The sequence below is a fragment of the Molothrus aeneus genome, chromosome 3, assembly GCF_037042795.1.
Source record: "Molothrus aeneus isolate 106 chromosome 3, BPBGC_Maene_1.0, whole genome shotgun sequence".
NCBI lineage: Eukaryota > Metazoa > Chordata > Aves > Passeriformes > Icteridae > Molothrus > Molothrus aeneus.
In genome coordinates, this window is record NC_089648.1 from 5,744,101 (window position 1) to 5,765,788 (window position 21,688).

At 44.8% G+C, this 21,688-nt stretch overlaps 1 protein-coding gene across 2 annotated transcripts in view; it reads left to right on the forward strand.

Annotated features, from left to right (window-relative positions):
- Positions 1–17,486, forward strand: part of SLC24A3 (solute carrier family 24 member 3) — a 99,915-nt gene extending 82,429 nt beyond the window's left edge. Inside the window, exons 10-17 of one of the 2 annotated variants that reach the window (XM_066547751.1) lie at positions 537–682; positions 3,203–3,363; positions 3,915–4,194; positions 5,555–5,721; positions 6,563–6,677; positions 7,531–7,643; positions 15,838–15,903; positions 16,830–17,486. In XM_066547751.1, coding sequence (XP_066403848.1) covers positions 537–682; positions 3,203–3,363; positions 3,915–4,194; positions 5,555–5,721; positions 6,563–6,677; positions 7,531–7,643; positions 15,838–15,903; positions 16,830–16,979 — 1,198 coding nt within the window. In that variant the 3' untranslated portion in view covers positions 16,980–17,486. The remainder of the gene's footprint in view (positions 1–536; positions 683–3,202; positions 3,364–3,914; positions 4,195–5,554; positions 5,722–6,562; positions 6,678–7,530; positions 7,644–15,837; positions 15,904–16,829) is intronic. The other variant, XM_066547752.1, reaches the window with a different exon arrangement.
- Positions 17,487–21,688: the final 4,202 nt, after the last annotated feature.

Sequence of the window (21,688 nt, forward strand, 5' to 3'; positions counted from 1 at the left end):
CTGTTTGGATATAGCTTGAAAGGTTGTCAGCCTAATTAGGGACCTCTGCCAGGTGTTTATAGGGGTCTGCCCTTGCCTCTGAGTGTCATGGGGAGAGCCTTGGCTCATATTTGTGTCAGCTCCCAGATGCTCCAAGAAGCAAGGATTATTCCCCACCCCTGCCAAAGCTGAGATGAATTTAGCATAAGGTGTTGTGTTTCTGGGTTGAGTCCTCCCTGTAAAATAATGCTGATTCTCAGGTGTGATTGTGTGATAAAAAAATATACTTGGATAATGACAAGCAAAGATTACTCATGATACAGAATATTCACCACACCTAACATATAAACATGCATGTCATTCAAGATCCATGGGTTCTATCTTTCACAGCCTTCTGGGTATAGAGAGACTGTGTGATGTACAATCAGCTCTGGGATCCTCCTTATATCCAGAGGAGTTTACTTCCCTCCCTTAGCTGTATTGCACAGGATACAAGGCTAGGAAAAGAAGACTGTCAAGAATTAAAGGTACATCCTGAGTTTGTTTCGTTTGTGCAGGTACAACTCAACCATACATCACTTCTTTGAGAGGAAGACAAAAAACTCTGCAAATATGGTGAATGGTTTAGCAAGTAACACAGAGATGGATGACAACAGCAACTGTGATGCCACAGTGGTGTTACTAAAGAAAGGTAACTGTTCCAGTAAGTCACCCTGTCACTTGCATCATTCTGGGTGTTCTCTCCCTGCTCACACGGGGGGAACTGCTGCTCTCTTGTAAGCCATGAAACAGGAGTGGGCAGGTGGTCCTTTTGGAACCCCTCTCCCAGATGGGGGACACGGTGTGGTGATCCCAGCCACCACAGCCTATGCTACTGGAGGTGGCTGAGGCCTCTTGTGGCTGATTCTTGCTGCTGGACAAGTTGCTTGGCTGCAAGGACTCCTTGAAGCCCAGGGGCTGCTTATCTGGCCTGTTACAGCCTTTAATTCCTCCTGTGGATGCTGTTACTCTGCACTGAAGTAACATGTCCAGTTAAATTTAACTCCACTCCAAAGGGACATCAACTGAGCAAGAAAAAAGGCCCTACTTAGACCAGTGTACACTTATCCCCAATGAGAGGAGAGTGGGCACTCTCTGTGGGTCTGGGTACTGTGCTCTTACTGCACATGCTGGCTTTACCATGCACAACTTTTCCATGTGAGTGGTCTTTAAGGGTGTTTCACTTTGGCTGACACCTGATCCAGTTTGACTTTAGTCATGATCATGTATAAAAATGGTTGTATTTCTTCAGCTTAAAAAAAAATTCCCCCATCCCTTAGCTCAGCAGCAGTTGTTCAATGTCTGCATTTGCAGGGATGTCCTAAACTCTATTCACAGTGGATTTATTTTGTCGTTAAAGCAGACAGCAAGCATGTGCAGTATCTGTTTGGGATGTATATGTACCTGTTCTCAGGAATAACACCTCCCCTTTTCCTGAGGCACTGACTTAGCCTGAGAAGAAGCTCCATCTTGTCAAAATCAGTCCTGGTCTCTGACCACAGATGGGCTGCCTCTTTTGTTTAGCTAGTTTTTCAAAAAACCCCAACCAACCAACCAACCAACCACCCAAAAATAGGTTTCTTTTCCTGCAAATGGGGCTTGAGAGGCACAGTCTGTATCCAGCAAGCAGTTAAGCATGAAATGTAGTGAGGTTTATTTGCAGCAGCAGACGAGTCTGCCAGCTCTCAGTTCCAGGCCTGTTGCAGAGGGAAGGCTGTCAGCAGTGCTGTGCACTCTGATTTGGAGAAGCTGCTTTTTTGGGGACAGCTCTCTGTTGCCTGGAGCTCTCCACAGCAGAACTACGCTGGCAATTCTGTACCATGAAATCTGGATTGGGAAACCTCAGTGAGCACAAACTCAGGCCTTGCACATCCAACTTTACCCAGTGGGATTTGGTTTAAATGTTCCCACAATGGGTTTTTAGCATACTCTGCTGATAACTTTTTGATTTGGACACTTGTGGTTACTCACACTGGCCCAGGAAGGAAGATGAAAGGGTTGCTTCATCTTCTTGCAGATTGTTCCTGTATTTCCTGGGGACTGGGCCACAGCAAGCCTGGAGGGGCAAGTGGTGCTGCTTTGTGTCCCAGCCAGGGGTACAGGGCCACCAACAGCACCTGTTGCAATGGGGTGCCTGGGGGTTTCAGACTTCTGAGGCCTTTTCTGAAACCTTTTCTGAACAGAGGACCAAAAAGTCTGAAACAGAAAGATTTCTGTGTTTGGCAGTTTTTCCAGGTGCCATTCGACAAGTGCCAGTGTGGAAAAACTCACAAGGAAAAGCTTTGTGGTTGGTTTTTGTTGTTGGTTTGTGGTTTTATTTTTTTAATATGGAGGAGCTCACATATCTACTGTACTCCATGAAAGCCTCAGTAGGCAAAAAAAAAAGTAACATAAAGGCTGAGGAGATAGTCTTGTGTAAGACTAACAGTGATGGTTAAAAATGGTAATGCCACAAAACATTTGCCAGGTGTTTAACACTGGTTTTAATAAACCTGTGGAGAATTGTGTTGGAGAAGGCCTCAGGTTTCCCTGCTGCCAAGTCCCAGTCCATGCACAGAATTCAGAGCCCAAGGTGTCATCCAGGTGAAGGAAGGATGATCCCCAGAGGCAGTGGGCATCGGCACTGTGCTCCAGGTGGAGCACGATCCAGGGACCAGCCTCTGTCTCCTGTCCCTTTGCTCCCACGCTGTGGATTGCTCTGGCACTTGCAGTTGCTGCTGGATTTGGTGGCAGTTCCCAGCCATGAGCTGCAAGCCCAGGGTGGAGGAATGTTCTTTTCATTTGTATTGGTACCTTGCAGGAGCACAGCAGTGGATGATGAGCACAATATCCTCACAGAAGTGCAGGTTGCAACTGGAAGTAGCTGCCTGGGTGGGATAGCTGCTGTGGAAGCAGTGGTGTGCCTATCACAGGCCTGTGATGAAGTGTGCTGAGCTGATGTAGTTCTCTGTAAGGAGCATGAGCGGTCATACTATGTTGACAATTTATTTAAAAACAGGAATATAAGGTGTGTAGAAGGCAGAAATTAAGGACAGATGAAGCCTGTTTTGAATGGTGTAGCTGAAGGAATGGTTCTTACAGAGAACTTCTGGAACCTATGGGTTCATTCTTCTTAGAGCCACATAGAGCAGAGAGGGAGACTGCTGGAAGAAGGCTTCAATTTGTTTTTGTTCCTTGGCTGCAGGAAATTTCCACCGAAAAGCCTCAGTGATCATGGTTGATGAGCTGCTCTCTGCCTACCCACACCAGCTTTCATTTTCCGAGGCTGGGCTCCGGATCATGATAACCAGCCATTTCCCTCCCAAAACACGTCTCTCCATGGCCAGCCGCATGTTAATCAATGAGGTGTGTCTTTTATCTCCTCCCCCCCCACCTGCCCTGCTCCTCCTGAATTTGCATTTTCCTGTAGCAGTATTTAGCTTGAAATGGCAACTCTGGTGTTTCTTCTGGATCCCTGATAGCGCTCTCTGAGATTTTATCCTTCTGGCACTGACTTCACTAAATGTCCTTTGCTCTCTGTGCCCATGGAAATTTTAGCAGGGGTTGTTATGGTGTTATATTACATGTAGCTGTTGCTCACAGGAGGTGCCCTCTGCACAGATCTGTTTGATAATATGTTACTACCCCGAGACTGCACTCAGCGTGTCTTGCAGTACTCCTGGAGTCAATTCTACAGCCACTGGACCTCCTCTTGTAAAAGTTGTACATGTGAGATTTTTCTAGTGGTCTGCAAGCAAGCATCATGTTGTACTTGTTGAAAATTATTCTTTTCCTTTTAAAGATCAATTTTTAAAGACTTCTGCACACCTCTCTTTCTCTGTTCCTTACTTTTTGCTTAAAAAAACGCTCAAATTTAAAAAAGTCTTACTTTTCAGCAAGGCTGCCTTTCTTTACAGAGACAGAGGCTGATCAACAGCAGGACTTACACCAACGGGGAGTCAGAGGTAGCCATCAAAATCCCCATCAAGCACGTGGTGGAGAATGGAACAGGCCCCAGCAACTCTGCTGAGCGTGGCGTGAACGGCACGCGGCGCGACGAGGACGCGGCCGAGGCCCGCAACGAGAACGAGAACGAGGACAACGAGAACAACGAGAACGACGAGGAGGAGGAGGATGATGATGATGATGATGATGATGACGACCATGAAGGGCCCTACACGCCTTTTGACCTCCCCAGTAAGAAGCTCTCCCGCGTTTGTGTGGTGTTTGTTTGGATATGGTGGAAAGCATTGCGGGTGGATGTAGAGGTGGAAGCGTCTCTGAGGGCTTCCATCAGCTTTCACTCGGCAGTGAGGCTCATGGCCACATGTAAAAGAGATGGGGGACTGGGAAGCAGCAGGAACCTCTCAGGGTGCAGACTCCTGGGGTTGGGCACACCTCTGCTGCAGCTCCTGCATTGGCCCTGTGCTGCTTATTGGAATAATTACCAGCTGCTGTTGCAGTTACAGGGGAGACACAGCAATCTCCACAGGGTGGGTTCTGCCCCCAGAACATGGCTCACCCCCTGGAGAGATGGATCTCTGCTCACTGTGGAGGAAGCTGAGGGTGGCTGGGCTGCTGGCAAGGAGCCTGAGTGAAGGTCAGAGTGAGGACCCACGTGTGCCTCAGGCTGCTGAGCACTGCACCTGCAGGATGGAGATCTCCTTTTAGCCTAGTGCTTCTTACCACATCAGGGCTCTGGTCCTGGGGTGCTCATAATGTATCCCTGTCCTGCCTTTGAGTCACAGTTGTCATAGCTGGAAGGATTTGCTGTGTTGCAGATGAGCTGGAATACCGTAGGGAGTGGTTCTGCCCTTCACAGTCTAGATACAATTTTGGGAACTCCTGTTCAGGTCTCACTCAAACAGCATTTCTGTAGTTTGAGTGAGGAAAAGACCTGAGCCTTAAAGTTTAGATGTCCTATGGACTTTCATAGTATGTGAAAGGCTGGACCTCTGGAGATCTCTGGTTCCACCCCCTGCTCAGAGCAGGTCCTCCTCCAAGCCTGTGTCCACTTGAGTTTTATTATCTACAAGGATGGACATCCCACAGACTTTTGGGTACCTGTTCCAGTGTTTGACCAACTGCTGCCTCCCCCCACCCCAGTAGGAAAAAAAGAGAAAATTCACAACTCAATGTACTATCCATTCTGAATTTCCCTTATTGGAAGTTGAGTCCATTGGCTTTTGTAATTCCCTTGTGCAAGGAATTTTGTAATTCCCTTGTGAAGGGCCTGCCTCCATTTTTTCTGTACCCTCCCATTAGGTGATTGAAGGTGAATCAGATCTCTTTCTTGGACTTGCATTTTATGTGGGTTTGTAAGAACTTGACTAGGGTGCACATGTGATCTGACCCATTACTTAAACTCTGAGGGAGTCCCTTCATACCCCTGTGCCTGTCTCTGCCCTCCTGTCTGCCATCACATCATTATCTTCTGAACAAGGAATGGCATGTTGGCATAACAGGCTGAGGTGTCCCTGGCATCTTGTTTGCACATGCTAACAAAATAATAACATTCTGAAATGTGATTGTTTCCCTTTGTTTTGTTGTTTGGCAGCTGGCAAGATAGAAATGTTGAAGTGGGTCTTCACATGGCCCTTGAGTTTTGTCCTGTACTTCACAGTGCCCAACTGCAACAAACCCCACTTGGAAAAATGGTTCATGGTCACCTTTGCTTCTTCTACCCTGTGGATTGCAGCTTTTTCTTACATGATGGTGTGGATGGTACGTACCAACTAACCCAGAAACCACTGCCTGAGAGAAGCAGCAGCAGGAGGGGGTTTGGCAGTCTAGAGAAATGCATAGGAAGTTCTGCACACCTGAATTTTCAGGTGAGGGACCCTAGGTTTGCTTCTATTTCTTTTGGACCTGTCCACACTCAGAGAAGAAAATTAGGGGCCAGTAGCCATGGCCTTTGATTTAGAGCTGGCATTTCATCCAGATTCTTTACCTTGGGCAACAATTACAGCTGCACAGTGGAACATCTCCTAGTCCTGCAGGGTAGTGTGAGGGGTGCTGAGTGACAATGTGGCCACAACAACTTTTCATTCTCTTGGAGCAAGCAAGCTCAAGAGACATGGAGTTGTGAATGATAACACTTTGAACTTAGCATGAACAATAGCATGACATTCAGTCAAATTCCTGCAGAACTAGAGCCATAGGGTGGTTTTGTGTCTGCTTAGCTGGTATTTGTGTACAACAATGTTTACAAACCTCATCCAAGCTAGTATTTGTATATAATAATGTTTACAAACTTCATCCAAGATCAGGAGACAGCTACCCAGGGTAGTGAGCCACCATACAGTCTCTTTTCCAGATTAGTATCAGGAAAACTGTGGAGGAAATGTATGGAACAGCTAACCTGAGAGGGTACACAGCAGGTGAGTGCCATGCCCTGCCAGTTGATGAATATACCAACAAAGCCTGTAACTGCCTTGGTTTAAAGGAAGTGTGAGTTTGCACTGAGAGATACTCTCTGTCTCAGCATCTTGCAGATTTGGGCCAAGTTGGTGTCAGCTCTTAATTCTTGTAAACAGCTTGACAGTTTCTTTCATGCTCTCCTTAGGTGACAATCATTGGGTACACACTGGGAATTCCAGACGTGATCATGGGCATCACTTTCCTGGCAGCAGGAACCAGCGTGCCAGACTGCATGGCCAGCCTGATCGTGGCCAGGCAAGGTGGGTCATTGCAGGGGTGGCATCCTGCTGTGGAGCTGTGTCCTGACATTCTGCTCCTCCTCAGGTAGCACAGATGTTTCCTCAGCAGGAGAATATACAGAGCTCTTTCCACAAACCTGGAATTTAAAACAAGAATGAAGAAGGAAATAAATTGTGCTGCTATTGCAAAGCAGTTAACAGGTTCTCAACAGAAGTGTGGAACAAGTTCTGGCAGTATTGTCAGCTTCAAGCCTTCATCAATAACCACAGTAATTTTCTTAATTTGAGTATCAGTGGTATAGAACTATTTAATGGCATAAGAATCTTTCAGGTCACCTTCCAGCTTTTCTTCACAGTCATAAGGACTGGAAGATACTGCTGTTTTTAAGGAAAGCAGCTCCCCCATATTTGTAGCCCTTGCAGCAGGTGTGTAAAGAGGAAAAGCAAGAAGCCAGTACTGCTCTGGGGAGCAAAACCAGTGGCTTGTCACTGAAATAAGCAGCTGCTGAAGAGATGACTCAAAGACCTTTTGCAGTTAATCCAGTGCAGAAGCTCATGTGTCATGGTCACAGTAAAGGGTCAAAAGTCCCCCTGAGCATGGCACCAGAGGACTGGCAGGTCACAGCCAGCACAGCAGGTCCCCTCAGCAGCAGAGGATTAGTAGAGGGGAATTCTCACATGATCCTCGAAGCTGGATTAAGCCCCTTTAAGCCTGCTGGCCTTGTGTGATGGGGGGCAAAGGGAAGGGAGGGAGTGAGGGGCATCTTCCACAAATCTTGGCCTTAATCAGGGGAAATTGCCTGGATTACTTCAGATTAAAGCTGCAGGACTTTTTTGAGACATGTCTGAGTGTTTGTGGTTTCCATTCCTGCAGGTATGGGGGATATGGCCGTGTCCAACTCCATCGGAAGCAATGTTTTTGATATTTTAATTGGCCTAGGCCTTCCATGGGCTTTGCAGACCCTAGCAGTGAATTATGGATCTTATGTAAGTCCTGCATTTGTTCACATCATTGTTACTTATTTATTACTTATTTATTCATTTTTAATAAGCCAGATCTCTCTAGGAAAATAAAAAGTCCAAAATTCTATGGATTTTATTTGAAAAAAAAAGTAATTTTCTCTGTTATGATATGGGAGAAGTAGAAATTAATTGTCACTGGACATCTCCCATCCTTTTGAGGACAAGTACTTCCATTTCTTCCTGGAAGACAGAAGTCTGTGCTGGAGTAAGCTGGCTTTACTAGAGTGGACTGGATTTTCATACTCTTGAATGTATTCCAAGTAAGAATGACTCTGTTTTTAATAAGGCAGAGGGGATAAACACACAGGTGAAATATAAAATGTAGATGAGATCTGCAGGGCTTCTGCTAAGAAAAATTCTGGCATTACTAAACTGTTAACACACTGCAATGTGAAGGAAGCTGTTAAATAATTGCGTGTTTCAGAGCGTGTCCGTCAGCAGGAAACTCTGCAGAGCTTTCCTGTTTAAGACAAAACTACCAAACACCAATGAACTTTTATCACTTGGGAACTAAAGGATAAGAGCCAACCTCTGCCCCAGAGCTGCTGCAAGGTTCCTTCTGAGAAGTAAAAGCAGGAGATGCCACAGAGTTCTAGAGGGAAGTCACTGTGGCTGTTGCTGTTACCTGGACCCCACAGACAGCAGGGTAGGGCAGAGAGAAGACTCTTGATTACAGTCACTGAGTGAATGCAAAGTTAAAAGGCAGGAGAATGACAGAACTGCTGAGCTTGACAAGTAGCTCTGGAGATTGTCCAGTCCCCCGCCCTCTGCTCAAAGCTGGGCCAGCTAGGGCAGAATGCTTAGGACTTTGTCCTGTTGGGTGTTGAGTACCTCCAAGGATGGAGTCTGCACAGCCACTGTCAGCAGTCTGTTTGATTTTTAACCACTCTCAACAGTCAAAAGCATTCATATATCTCTGCATTTAAAATAGTGTGGTTCCTCTTGTCCTTTCAATGGATATCACTCAGGAGAGTCTGGCTGCACCTTCTCTGTGTTCTCCCACCAGGTATTCATGCACATGTCTAAGATCCCCCTGAATCTGAATCTTCTCTTCTCTAGGCTGAACAGTCACAGCTCTTTGAGCCTCTCTGTATGTCAGATGCTGCCATCCCTTAAATCTTCCTTGTGGTCCTTCACTGGACTTGCTCCAAGTCCATATCTTCCTTGTATTGAGGAGCCCAGAGCTGGACCAATGTGAGCAGAGAAGGATCATCTTCCTCTCCCTACTGGCAACTCTTCTCCTGATGTAGCCCAGGATGCTGTTGATGCTCCATGGCAGAGGGGTGCATTGTTGACTTCAGCTTGGTGTCCACCAGGATCAACAGGTCTTTCTTGGCCAAGCTGCTTTCCAGCTGATCTGTGGAGTTATTCCTTCCCAAGTGCAGGGCTTTTCATTTCCCTTTGTGAGTTTGCTGCCTGCACATTTTTCCAGCCTGTCCAGCTCCCTCTATATGGCAGCACAGTCCTCCAGAGCATGAGCCACCTTCCTTGGTTTCATATGGACTGTGAACTTGCTGCGTCTGCTCTCTCCTCATCACCCAGTTCATTTAAAAAGGCACTAAAATCTCTCTCCCCATCATCCAGTTCATTAAAAAAGGCACCAAGCAGTCCTGACCCCTGGGGTAAGGCCCTAGTGACTGACCCCCAGCTGGCCTTGGAGCACAGTGCTTTGGCTGCTTATCAGGCCATTCCACTGGCCACTTTTCTAGACTGTTCTTCCTCTGTTTGTCTCTGAGGATGTTTGAGAGAATGCCAGAAGCCCTGCTAAAGTCAACATAAACAATGTCTGTTGCTCTCCCCTCACCCAGCAAGTCCCCCCTCATCCTACAAGGCTGTCAGGCAGGGTCAGAGGGATTTCCCCTCCATAAATTAGCATGTCTGTCCTTTGTGTATTTAGAAGTGGTTCCCATGATCATGTGCTCTGTCATCTTCCCAGGGATCAAGGTCAGGCTGACCAGCCTTTAGTTCCTCACATCTTCCCTCTTCTTGGATATAGGAGTGCCACGAGGAAGTAGTGCTGTAGGAATAAAATCCCCTTCTTTAATGAGCAATTTATCTGTAGCTCATCTATATTTTTGTGAAAAAGGATGAAAAGAAGAGGCTGAACAGAAGCAGCTAGCTTTCATGGAGGCATAACAGTATCACTACTGTTTTGCATACCCAAAATGTCCATTGTACAGTGTGATCACATGGTTAGAAAAGGCAGTCTTGGAAACTGCCCCACAATTAGCAAAAGAGAGTTTCCTCAGTTTTCACTTGCTGTTCCTCGATTTCTCTCCAAATTCTTGGGTAATTGGACTTTAAAACAAAGCAAGCCCCCCTTCCTCACCCTGTTATTAGTAATTAATTTTTGAAGTATTACTACCTTGCTAGCAAAGGCTGGCATTAGCTGGGTCAGGTGTACCTTGGTGACAGTGCCTAGAGCTCCAAGATGCTGGTTGTTATTCCAGGAGTGTGGCCATCATCCCTGGCACCCAGGTCAGAGGGGGCAGCAGATGTGGAGCTCCAGCTCCTGAGGTCTGTCAGGCTGAGCCTTGGGCTGCTTGCATGAGCAGGCCCTGCTAACTGCACTGGGGCTCGTGGGCTCAGGCCAGCCTGGTTGTCCACTGAATATCACTGGGAGTCAGAAGTGCTAGGTGATTTCTGGGCTAATTGTACAGGGTTTAGTACTGCTCCTTTGGTGTTTGGCAGGACCCAAATGTGTCTCTGTAGTATCTCCTCTTGGTAAGTGGCTTCATGTGGAATTGACTTTTTGTTTAAACAAGCTTACTCCATGGGATAGTGTCTGAGTGGGGAAAAGGCAGCTTTGTGATCTAACAGAATGAGTCAGGAAAAGAGCAGGAGGGGGACCTGTCAGAGAGACAAATGGGCTTGCTGGAGTCACAGTAGGTGAATTCCAGAACTGGAAATAAGCTGTGAATCCCTGGAGACACGTCCTGTGTCTAAATCACATTTTGATTGAGTGCCTCTCTTCTGACTGCTGCTTCCCCAGCCCTGTTGTCAGTTTATGCTTCAGCTTAGTGTTTATTTTATTCTGCCTTCCTTATTACAAGAAGGGAGAGGAAAACCATCTTACGATTCTCAAGCTGCATCTTGGAAGCATCTGTCTAGAGAAGGAGGTTTTCCTTCTGTGTTCCTGCTTTAAATGAAACATCTTCCCCTAGGATGTGGTTACACTGCAAGTGCCTCACCCTCTGCCTTCAGCTCAAGTGTCAGTTCCAGAATTCCTGGCTTGGACCAAGCCACCAACCCTTTTTCCATGAAAAGGCAGATCTGTTCAGGATTAAACTTTCCACATCAGATCCCTTCTGTTTTTACATTGCCCTGTCTTTAACCCAACCATATGTTTATTATTTCAAGGGTCCTTGTTTCTGAACCCTCATTAATGTCCAGATACTAACTCTGCCTTCCTCTGCTTCCCACTGGAGCTTCCACCTCCACTGCTCACTTGGCCATCCTCTTGCAGCAGCTCTCCCCTTCTGTTGTGTACACAGCTAATCTGGCAGGCCAGCAGGGCTTTTGGAGCAAAAGCAGCATCCCTCTGGACCTTGAGAGTCCTTTGACATATTCACTCTCTCCTCTCTTCCAGCATTGAGTCCTGGACACGTTGCTGACTCTGTAGTCCAGTAAGCATCCTTCCCCAGTGCACCTGGCATATGCAGAGTGGAAGGATTTTTCCTCCTTATTTTCTATCCAGTTGCTTTCCTCTGGAATATTTTGTTTTGCATGTAAACCAGACATCATCCAGCAGTATTTCAGAGAACAGGAATTTTAGCCTAAGGATAAAGAGCCAGGTCGATTTGATCACGTCAGCATTTGGGAGTATAATCGTGTCAGTCCAATGTGCTCCTTTGCCTGATAACTTCAGGCAGTTTCAGCAAAGTTTGACAGTCTGAGAGACCTGATACTGTTTCTACCCAAACAAGCAGCTTGAGACAGCAGAAATAATCCCATCATATTTAGGCATCAGAGGATCCAGAGGGAAGCAAATGCTTGCAAAGCACAGATGGAGATGGGAAGCCACACTGCTCTGCTCCTTGCTGACCAGTTGATTTTCATTGGTTAAATTCCAAGGCACTGTTTGTTGGGACAAAGCTGGCTCCCTGGCTTTGTGGCAGAGAGATTATTGAGATGATTATGCTGTAGTAGAGCAATATTGTCCCTGCCAATCCTCCTGTCATTACAGGAGTTCTCTCCAGCTATAGCTCCTGCACCTCCTGCATGATAATGTGAGTGGTCATGTGCAGCATTCCAGGTGTGTACCCTCTGCAAAATGAATTTTGTGATATGGAGCAAAACAGGAACACTTTCTTAGAGGTCTAAAAACAGGTTTGAGAAGGAAATTCCATTTAAACATGCGGCAATGCATCAATGTTTGAAGTTCCAGTTTGCTTAGACTGCTGTCTCATGGCAAGACCTCAGGAATGCTGGATCTAGACTGTATTTCCATTGCCAGGGAGAGACACTGAAGGAGAAGGATACCCAGACATACAGAAGACCTGCAGCTTTTTCAGCTGAGGGACTGGAAACAAAGCATAGCCCTTCTGAAATTCCTTACTGGGGTAATTTCTGTCATATTAAGGCCCTGAAGCGAAACCAGTGTAGGTTTTGGCAATGGCTCCTTTTTTTCCCTTAAGCAGCTGCCAGCAAAGAACTTAAGAATAGAATAACTTTTATATCCATTGTTTTTCCTCTGCTGTTTGGCTTCAGCCTTGGTTACCACAGCAGCATGGGAATGGCTGGAGCTGGTGGCAGCCTCTTTGCATTTGCTGCACAAGCAGCAGGGAGGTGGCCCCCCCTCAAACTCTGACAGAGGAGGCTGTGAATGTGCAAACCTTCTGTGCATGATCAGCCAGAACAGCATTCTTCTGCCTTGCTTCAGCCCCTACACACAAGCCAGTTCTCAAAGGGGAGTTTGGGAATACTAATTTTTCCTCCTTGCAGCATGAGGGAGTGCTTCTTCTGCAGCCTGTTCTCTCCTGGGGAAGAGGCACTTCCTATTCTTAAATGAACAGGGGACTGGACTTTTCCTTATACAATTAAAAGGACTCCAGCTGAGACTCATTTTCCAGTCTTTGCCAAAACCTGAAATTATCTCCTCCCTTACTGTGAGTTTTGAATGTTTTGCTGCCCTTGTTTTCCCTGAGCTTGCACATTTTCACATATCCCAAGGAAATGTATTCTGTTGCCTCTTGCAGGAAATGCCACTCGTCTCATGAGAGGGCTGCTTGACTATTTCTGCCCTAATTTGACAGATCAGGGACACATTTTTCTTAAGCTTCTGTTTCAAATTTCAGAATCTTCTGGGCTTCTGTGCTCTTAGTTAAAAGTCATGATAAGAAATGGGGTAGGCTGGTGATTACCATAGGAGTGGAATCAGTTAAATCTGTATTTCCAGAGCTGTAGACTCATGGGAAATTTGTGAAACAGCAGCGGGTATTCCAAAGTCAAATTCAGGAAAAGAAAGGGTTTGTCAGGAAGCTCATTTGGCTGAACTAGATACACATTACAGCTGGAATTTCTGGAAGAAAAAGTGCAACTATTTGAGTAAAAAAAATATTCCTGGTGAGCTCAAAGTACTGGGAAAGGTGTGAAGAATTCCAGATGCTTCTACTGAGGCTCAGGAGGTGATGTATGCGTGGCCCCTCTCTGCCATGGAGCAGGTAGAAAAGGACAGAAACCATATTGTGAAAAGGGCTATAAAACAATTGAGAAGCAAATAGGAAATAACAGAAGGACAGCTGGAACAAGTGGTGCTCACACTGCAGAAGGGGCTGCCACATCTGCTTGGCCCACACAGGAACAGCATGGTGTGTGTGGCTCTTACATTGGTAAAGCTGCTGTAAATAATTAGCATACATTTTCTGCTTTTGAATTATCCCTAATGGCATCTTTTATTCCCCTAAATGACCTCCAAGGAAGAGCCTTGTAGATAGTCTGAAGAAAGCAGCACCAAACATCTCTTTTTTTGAAGCACTGTCCTCAGCAAATTAGACACAGAGGCCTTTGGAATGCTCTGCTGGTTTTATGGAGCGTGAAGTTGTAACTGAGAAGCAGCATTAAGGTTAAATTTTTGCACTTTAGGTTAAATTCAGACATTTTCCATGATAAAATAATTCCATCTTCTTCATTTGCTTCCTTTTTCTGTAGATCCCTTTCCAATTGATACATTTTACACTGACAGCTTTAAAAAATATTTGCACTAGTCAAACAAAATTCCTGACCAAAATCCAGACAGGAATTTATTGTAAATATTATCTCTTTCTTAGCCAGCTGCTGTTCATTTGGGATATAGCAGGGAAGGCAGCTTTAAATGTGTATTTTAGTTTCAGTACACAGAGTCAGTGTAGGGCCTTTTTGAACTGTATAATAATGGAAATGCAGGTTAACTGTTACATGTGGGCCATTCTGATGGGTGGAAAGCAAGAGAGGAGGAGTGGATGCACAGGAATGACCGAAGCCAAGAGGGCTGGTCCATTTCTGAAGTTTACATTAGCAGTGGGATCATGACATTTTTCATCTTCAGTTAGGCAGACAGTCCCAAAATCAGTCTTCATGCCCTGAAGTAATCCAAATCCTCCATTTCTTTGAGCAGTCTGATGAGAATATTGTATATAAGATGTAATGGCCATAAGAATGTAATGGTCCTGCTGTCCCTTACAGCACATTCATCCTAAAGAAATCCTCCATTACCTTTCAGACAAAGTGATCATCATGGTTGTAGCCTTTTTTATGGTGTCAGCAATCAGTAGGGAAGGGAAGGGTGCCATTTGTGTGAGCTGGTGTTTTAGGATGTGTACAGGGAACAGCACAGCTCAGGCAGCATGGATTGGCTTAGAAGATCCTGGGTGTGCAGAGAGCAGGGCAGGTGAGAGTTCCCAAGTGTCAGGACTGATCATCCTTTCTGCCTTTCCCCCAGTGGTCCCTGGGGAGGGAACCTAAATCATTATTCTGGATTTAGGAGCAATAGTGGGGTGAAAAGGATTTCCTGGCTCTGGTGCACAATGATACAAGTGTATCTGTATTCCTGCAATCTTAAAATTGTAGTGCTGCTTGACACATTAGCAATACCCACTTCACTTGCAATTTGGATTCTTTATAATCTAACTGGAAGGATGGGAGCACTGAGAAGCCAACCCTTCCTAGAAGGATGTCCCCTCCACACAGTAGCTCCTGGAGAAGTGCCTTGAGAGACTCCACTGAGTGCTGCCCTGATGGTGCTGTCTGAGGTCATTTAAAAATGCCAAAAGGATAATTAAGTTCCCCAAGAGAAGGATGGGAAGCCAAAGAGAAGTGTGATTCTAGCTGAGGAGCAGGATTGGAGAGATGGCTTTACTCCCTGTAGCCTTCCTTTATAACATTAGGTTTGTGTCTCACAAAAATCACTTTTTAAAAAGTATTTGGGCCTTAAAGGTGACTTCATTAGGTTAGGCTCAAAGCCTCTAAAAGTGGCAGTTTAATGGCTTCCCAGCTTCATGCACCTGCATCTCAGTTCTTCTCATGGACAGTGACTGTAACTGGGGCTCTGCCATGAAGACAGCTTGCACCAGAGCCTGTGATGTGCCTGCTACACAGCCCTGCAGGCAGGAAGGTTTCTCCTTGTCTGATCTGCCTCAGTGCTAAATCATGTCCAGCCTATGCTAGTGTGCCATGATGCATTGATACTGACAATTTTTCAGCACCTGAGGCTCTGGTTTTGAGATTACTGACTTGTTCCCTTCACCAAGAGGAGTAAGATTAGAGAAGAAATAAGGTGAGAGTGGGGAAGAAATCAGGTGCTTGTGTGTGTCCTTGTTTATTTTCTCCTACTGTGAAGCCTTAACTGGTGACTGAATGCAAAATTTCCTTTCCCCTGTTTGTTCTTACAGGACTCTACAGGAGTTAGAAAATGTCATGATATAATAGTACAAGGGATAGCAAAGCTCACATGGAACACTGTGAAATGTTGTCAGGTCCTAAGGATGCTCCTCTAATAACACTCCTTCTTTGGCAAAATAGGGAGAAGACAAAGTTATCTGCCATGTAATGGTCTGACTTGGCATTTACAGCTTGCAAGCCACTGTTTAGCAGCTCAGCAGTTTAGGATTGTGGAAATATAAGCAGAGAGGAATATTGTTTGAAATTGTGAGATGGTTTGATAAACTTCCTTCTTTTACAGATTCGGTTAAACAGCAGAGGACTTATATATTCTGTTGGTCTCCTGCTGGCATCAGTTTTTGTCACAGTATGTATATAGTCTTTTGTTCTTCTTTTCCAAAAGAGGGATTTTTATAGACATTTTCTTCACCTGCTCCTTTCTCACCTCCAGCTGAAATGGTGGTTGCAAAGTCTGTTGTTATGGGGTAGGGGTGCTCCCTGCTTGAAAAGCTTCCCAAGGCCTTGATTTGGCTCTTTGCAGGAGCTGTCACTCCCACGGGTTGACACTCCTGCCTGTGTGTTTTCCATGGGAGGAGCCATTAGGAATTTCTGTGCTAGAGCTGAAGCAGATCCTTTGATGCATGATGAGATCCACTGTCCTGTGACACAAGCAGACAAAATGCTGAGCAGGTTTCTTGGCCCTCTCTAGGATCCTTCTGAATCACAGCACAGTCCAGAAAAATGTGCCTGACAGTGTTTCTGTTGAAATCAGTACTTGGTGTTCCCTGACCTTTCCCAGAAATGATAGAAGAGGAATGATGTGACATCTTCAAATCTTGAGATGGGAGGGGCAATGCACACCAACACAATTCCCACATACACAAGGTGTTAATCTTTGGTGGGAGCAAACTATGCTAAGTCAAGCAGTCTTGGACTGTGTGGCTCTAGATTGAGATGCAGAGGAGCATGTGAAGCATTTTCAGTTAAAAAAAAATAAAGGAACCCAGCCTTTAAATCCGTTTCTGATTTAATGAAATGGGACTGTTCTTGCCAAAATTAAATTCATTGTAGAAACCTAAGGTGAGGTGATGCAAGTCAGGGTGGCTTTTGTGACTGTTGCTCTGATTTACTTGAGCTGTGGTTTTCAGCTCACTTGGTGCAGTTTGTGATTGCTTCCAACTAATTGTCATCAGTAAGGGGACAGCCCTCTTTTGGCTCCTGTAGCTGAGGAGGGGATTTACCACTTTATTCCAAATGTTCCTGCTGTGGTGGCTTACTCTGTGTTTATTGTAGGTTTTTGGTGTCCACATGAACAAATGGAAACTGGATAAGAAGCTAGGGTGTGTGTGCCTTTCCCTTTACGGCATCTTCCTGTGTTTCTCCATCATGACAGAATTCAATGTTTTCACTTTTGTGAACTTGCCAATGTGCAGAGATCACTAACCCAGGTGGCAGACTGTCGGGAGGAGCTTCCTTTTTACCTGTGCAATACAAGCCACGGCTGGATTTCCTGGATGCAGTGCACCTCCAAGTCGTGACCTATATCCTGTTCACTGTTCATAGGACCCGTGGCCCCGTCTAGGTTTGCCCTCTCCCTGGCCCCCACAGCCTGGAACAATCCTTCATCGATGTGAAGAGCTTTTTCTCAACATCCATGTGATTTCCTTGCTCAGTTTTTGAACAGTGTGACTGAGACTCAAGATGAACTGGCTGCTAACTGGCGTTAAGCCAGTCAAAACTGGTCTGCTACAATTCCTTCTTTTTTTAAGTTATTTGATGGAAGACTAATTAATTTATGACTTAAGACTATTGCTACAATGCAGGAGAGGGTACGTCGTATGGAGGCTGACTTTCAAGGAGAATAATTTTTTTTTTGGTTGTGGGGAGTGTTTTTTGTTTGTTTTTAGCTTTTAGTTTCGGGTTTGCAGGTTTTTTTTTTGTTTGTTTGGGGGTGGGGGTGTTGCTTTTGTTCTTTTTTTTTTTTTTTTTTTTTTACTTGCCAGAGATTAACGTCGTCTCTTGCATCTTCTCCTCCTGAGTGCTGGGTCTCCTATAACAATCCAAAGGCCACAGGGCAGTGTAAAATGGAAATGCAATTCAAGGTACTCAGCATAAGAATGGATAAAAGAAGATTGTCAAGGAAAAAACTGATGACTTTTTACTATAAATAATTAACCTTGTACAGGTTTGTTAAAGAATGCAAGCTAAATGTGGATTCAAAGGGTAAACACTGCTACCATTTTACTATGAATGTTGGAGTTTTATTACTAGGGTGTTTGTTATTTCCAAGCAATAGTTTGATCTCCAGCCCAGAAGGGCTACCAAGGAGGTGGCCTGGTTTTTAATGGTCTGCACATGGAAATGGAAGGTCAGAACTTTCTCTGCTTCATCAGATTTCTTGTTTTGGGGGGATTCAATAGTTCATGTCTTACTTGTTCTGAGAAGGACATAAGTACATGTGAAAACTTTTCTAAATGAGTTACAGACACTGGTTTCTTTAAGAGGAAAGAGGCATATTTTGCACAGACATAGTTACTGAAGTCATAATTTGCCATTCTTTAAAGAATACACTGGACCTGGCCAGATATTTTTCGTCTTAAGCAGTTGAACTTATCTGATAACAGATCATGTGGATTCATCACCTCTCCTTTTGGGAGGGAGGAAGACACAGACAGAGATGGCACATTTTAAAATGTGGAATATCTTCAATGCAGACTCACTCACAGATCTTAAGTTATTGTGGAAGTTTAGCTATTCATTGTTCAAATATCCCTGCTAGATTTTGTATAATTCTGTATTAATATGCAGGCAGATTCCACCCCTGAGAAACACCATCACTGCTTCATTTGTATGTATTGATACTGTGTGTTCTTGCCACTGCAGTTCTTGTATTTACTTTAAGCACTGATCACTTCTGATCCTCTTGTATATGTTCTGCTATGAAATGTATTAAGAGACTACCAGCTAGGTGAATGTTTTTGTCTATGGTACAAACAGTGGCAAATAATGGTAAAGGTACAGCAAACCCTACATAACAGAAAGAAAGGAAAAAAACCCGAAACACCAAACCCTAAACTATAGCAGGAAAAGAAAGCGCTCCAGTTTAAAAGAAAAAAGAAGAGAGCCATGTTGTGTTCACAGATGAAAAGCCAATTTTTTTTTCATTTGCACTTTTGGAATTGATTTTTTTCGATCTGATTTTCTTTGGGCAAAATGTGGTAAATGAAAATATTTACACCCTGTGGTTTCCCTTCAGCTGAGCAGCTGGTTTTCTTTGTTTGTTACACCAAACACGGGGAGGCACTGGCAGCTCTTGCACTGTGTGTGGCAGCGAAGTCCTGTGGAAAAAGCCACGTCCCACTGGCCTCGCTCAGGGAACAACATGTGCCTGTGGATCCCTGGCAAGAAGAAGAAGAAAGGGTCCAGGGACAGACAGCAGAGAGAGTGGATGACATGCCTGCATTGCCAGTTTTCATCCTGGAAAGCAATTGGGATGCTGCTTGTTGAGCTCTGCAGCTGAGGTTTGAGCAGCCTTCTCACAGCTGTGCCCACGTGACATCCTCTTGTGTTAGGAAGCCCACTGTACCTTTCTGTTGCTGGGTTTTTGTTTCTTTTGTTGTTGTTGTTTATGAGATGAATAATAATAATAGCAACCACTAAAATGCCTAAAATACTTCTGTAAATCAAATGATGATTGCAACGATGTGGCACGTGTCACTAAAGCCACCCCACAAACACGCAGCTTCACTTCATAGCAAGATGCAGTTGCTCCTAAGCAGAGTGTGTTCTTGCTGATAAGGGGAAGGAATAAAAGAAGTTTCATATCAGGGCCTATTATTTCTTCTATTTTGAATATTTATACTGCTGCTCCAATGGAGCCAGTTGGATCTATTTCTGCGAAATAGCCATTACCTATCCCATGGCACAAAAACTACACATGTATTTCTTAGGAACTTTTCCTACTGGTGTGCGTTAAATACTGTAGCAATTGTAGTTTTGTGTTGTGTGTAAAACCTGAAATACCTTGCTTTGATACTTGTGTGTGTTGCCAGAATGTTCTGCAAGCAGCTTGTTCTAAGCAGAAGCAAAAGGTACCTTGAACTGCCGTTACCTGTGCCGTAGATGGCTCGATAAGCACATCCTAAAGCAATGCTTTCTGATAGATGTGCTGATGATTTGCAGTGAAATCATCAGGTGCAGGCCTGGTTTGGAACAGAGCAGACCAACTGAGTGTGCCAGGAGAGAGAACGCCTCTCATTCTTGTTAGCACAGTCACAGCCTGTGTGGAAGAGCAAAAAACAGGCAATTTCTGGCATCCTTCCTGTACGCTGCCTCCAAAAGTGGCATGGGCAGTTCTCTTCCAATGCAGGGCATACTCAGAGCTTTGCTGGGCCTTGCAGAGGACTGAGTCTCCCAGGAGTTCTCTCCTCCCAGGGGGGTTCTCTCTCCCCTCCCGAGGTCAGGCTCTGGAGGACAGCCAGTGCCTGGCTGCAGTGTCCCCGTGGGAGGCTCTGCTTTGACCGGGGCTGCGTGCAGGGCCTCAGGAGCCAGCCAGGCTGGCACAGCCACTGGGGTTGGAAAGAGGGAGCTGAGGGACTCTGAGGCTCAGGGTTGGGGGCTGCAGGGAGCCACCAGGGAAGCTGGGTTGTGTTGGGTATTTTTAGCATGACTGTGATTCATTTGCGGTTTTCATCTTCTGAAAGCAAGGGTCACCTTCGCGTCCGAGGCTGCTTTGGTTCTTGGACCAGGCGACTGTTTTTGTTTCCATTCCTAGCAATTTCAGATGATCTTCAGTGAGTATTTCAAAGGGAGATTAAAGAGCCTTTTTCTCCATGGAGAGGCTTCACTGCAGTTCTTACTTTGACTTAAATTTGTGACCCTTGTCTGGCTTCAGATCTGCTTGACATGGATGGCCTTCCTTTGACAGTGGTTCAAAGGCAGAATGACAGGAGAGGGTATGATAAGAGATGGTCTTAAGACATGCTGGGAAAACTGCTTTTGTCCCTACCAAAGGTGAACTTTTTACTTGCCTTTTTTTCTCCCCCCCTTTCTTTTAAATTTTATTTTGCATGTGCTGCGCTTTTTAATAGACTTTTTATGTGATAGGAACACCAATATGAAGTGTGTGCATGGGAGATTTTAATTTGCATAATTTGTTGGTTTTGCTGTGATGCCACTTGCATGCTTAGTTTCCAGATCTCTGTCCTCAGCTGTGTCACTGAAATCAATTGATTAGCTTTGGATTTGTGACGGTGGTGCTCGTGAAGAATGAGGTGCGGGACTGGTTTTTTTCCTTGACAAAACAAATCAGGTAGAACGGCAGTCATGTTTTAGAAAAGACAACATTCAAGGCAGGTGGAGTAACCTGAAGGTAACTTTTAATACCCTGATGTCAGAACAGGGATTTTTATGTCTTTTCCAATTGATACTTGTGAGATAAAATGTACATTCAGTATTGTTGAGTAACTTTTTAGAAAACCATAGCTTTCTGCTGACTGACAAATATTTCTTATATTAAGATTTTTGGAAACCCTAATCCTTTCAATTATAGTTCACAGAGATGCAATAGTGTGAGGTTTGTCACTTTCAAAGTTACACCACTGGAGCTTTAAACTTGTTTAAAAATATATTTTAAAAATCAATCTCAGTGGACCATGCTTACCTGAATTTAATTCTGCCTTGTACTTTCAAAGTTTTGCTTGATCAGCAGCCACTGCAAGTTAGTCTAAAAGAGACTTAAATCCTGGTAAGAATGTCCCTTTTAGACTGGTACAACTTTAACTGAATCAGTTTAAAGCCATGGTTTTAAGGAAGGCAGTGGAAGTTTGAATATTTGAAAGACCTCAGCCACTTCAGATTTAAGGAGCTGCAGAGTCTGAGTGTGCTGAATGGATGTACCCAGCAGAATGCAGGGCTTAGTTTCAGGAAGGGAGTGTTCAGTATTCAGGGACTTGAGTGAAATCTGACCTTTGTGAAATCAGGGACAGAACCCCTGTGACTGTTGTAGGGTCAGTGCTGTGTTTGTAGCAGTGAGTCCTGGGAGGGTTGGGGACACTGCGTTTTTTTGGGTGAGTGGCCTTTTTATTTTCTTACCTGAATAGATAAATGACTATTAATTAATAAGACCAAGCACCTTTAAGGGAATTTACATG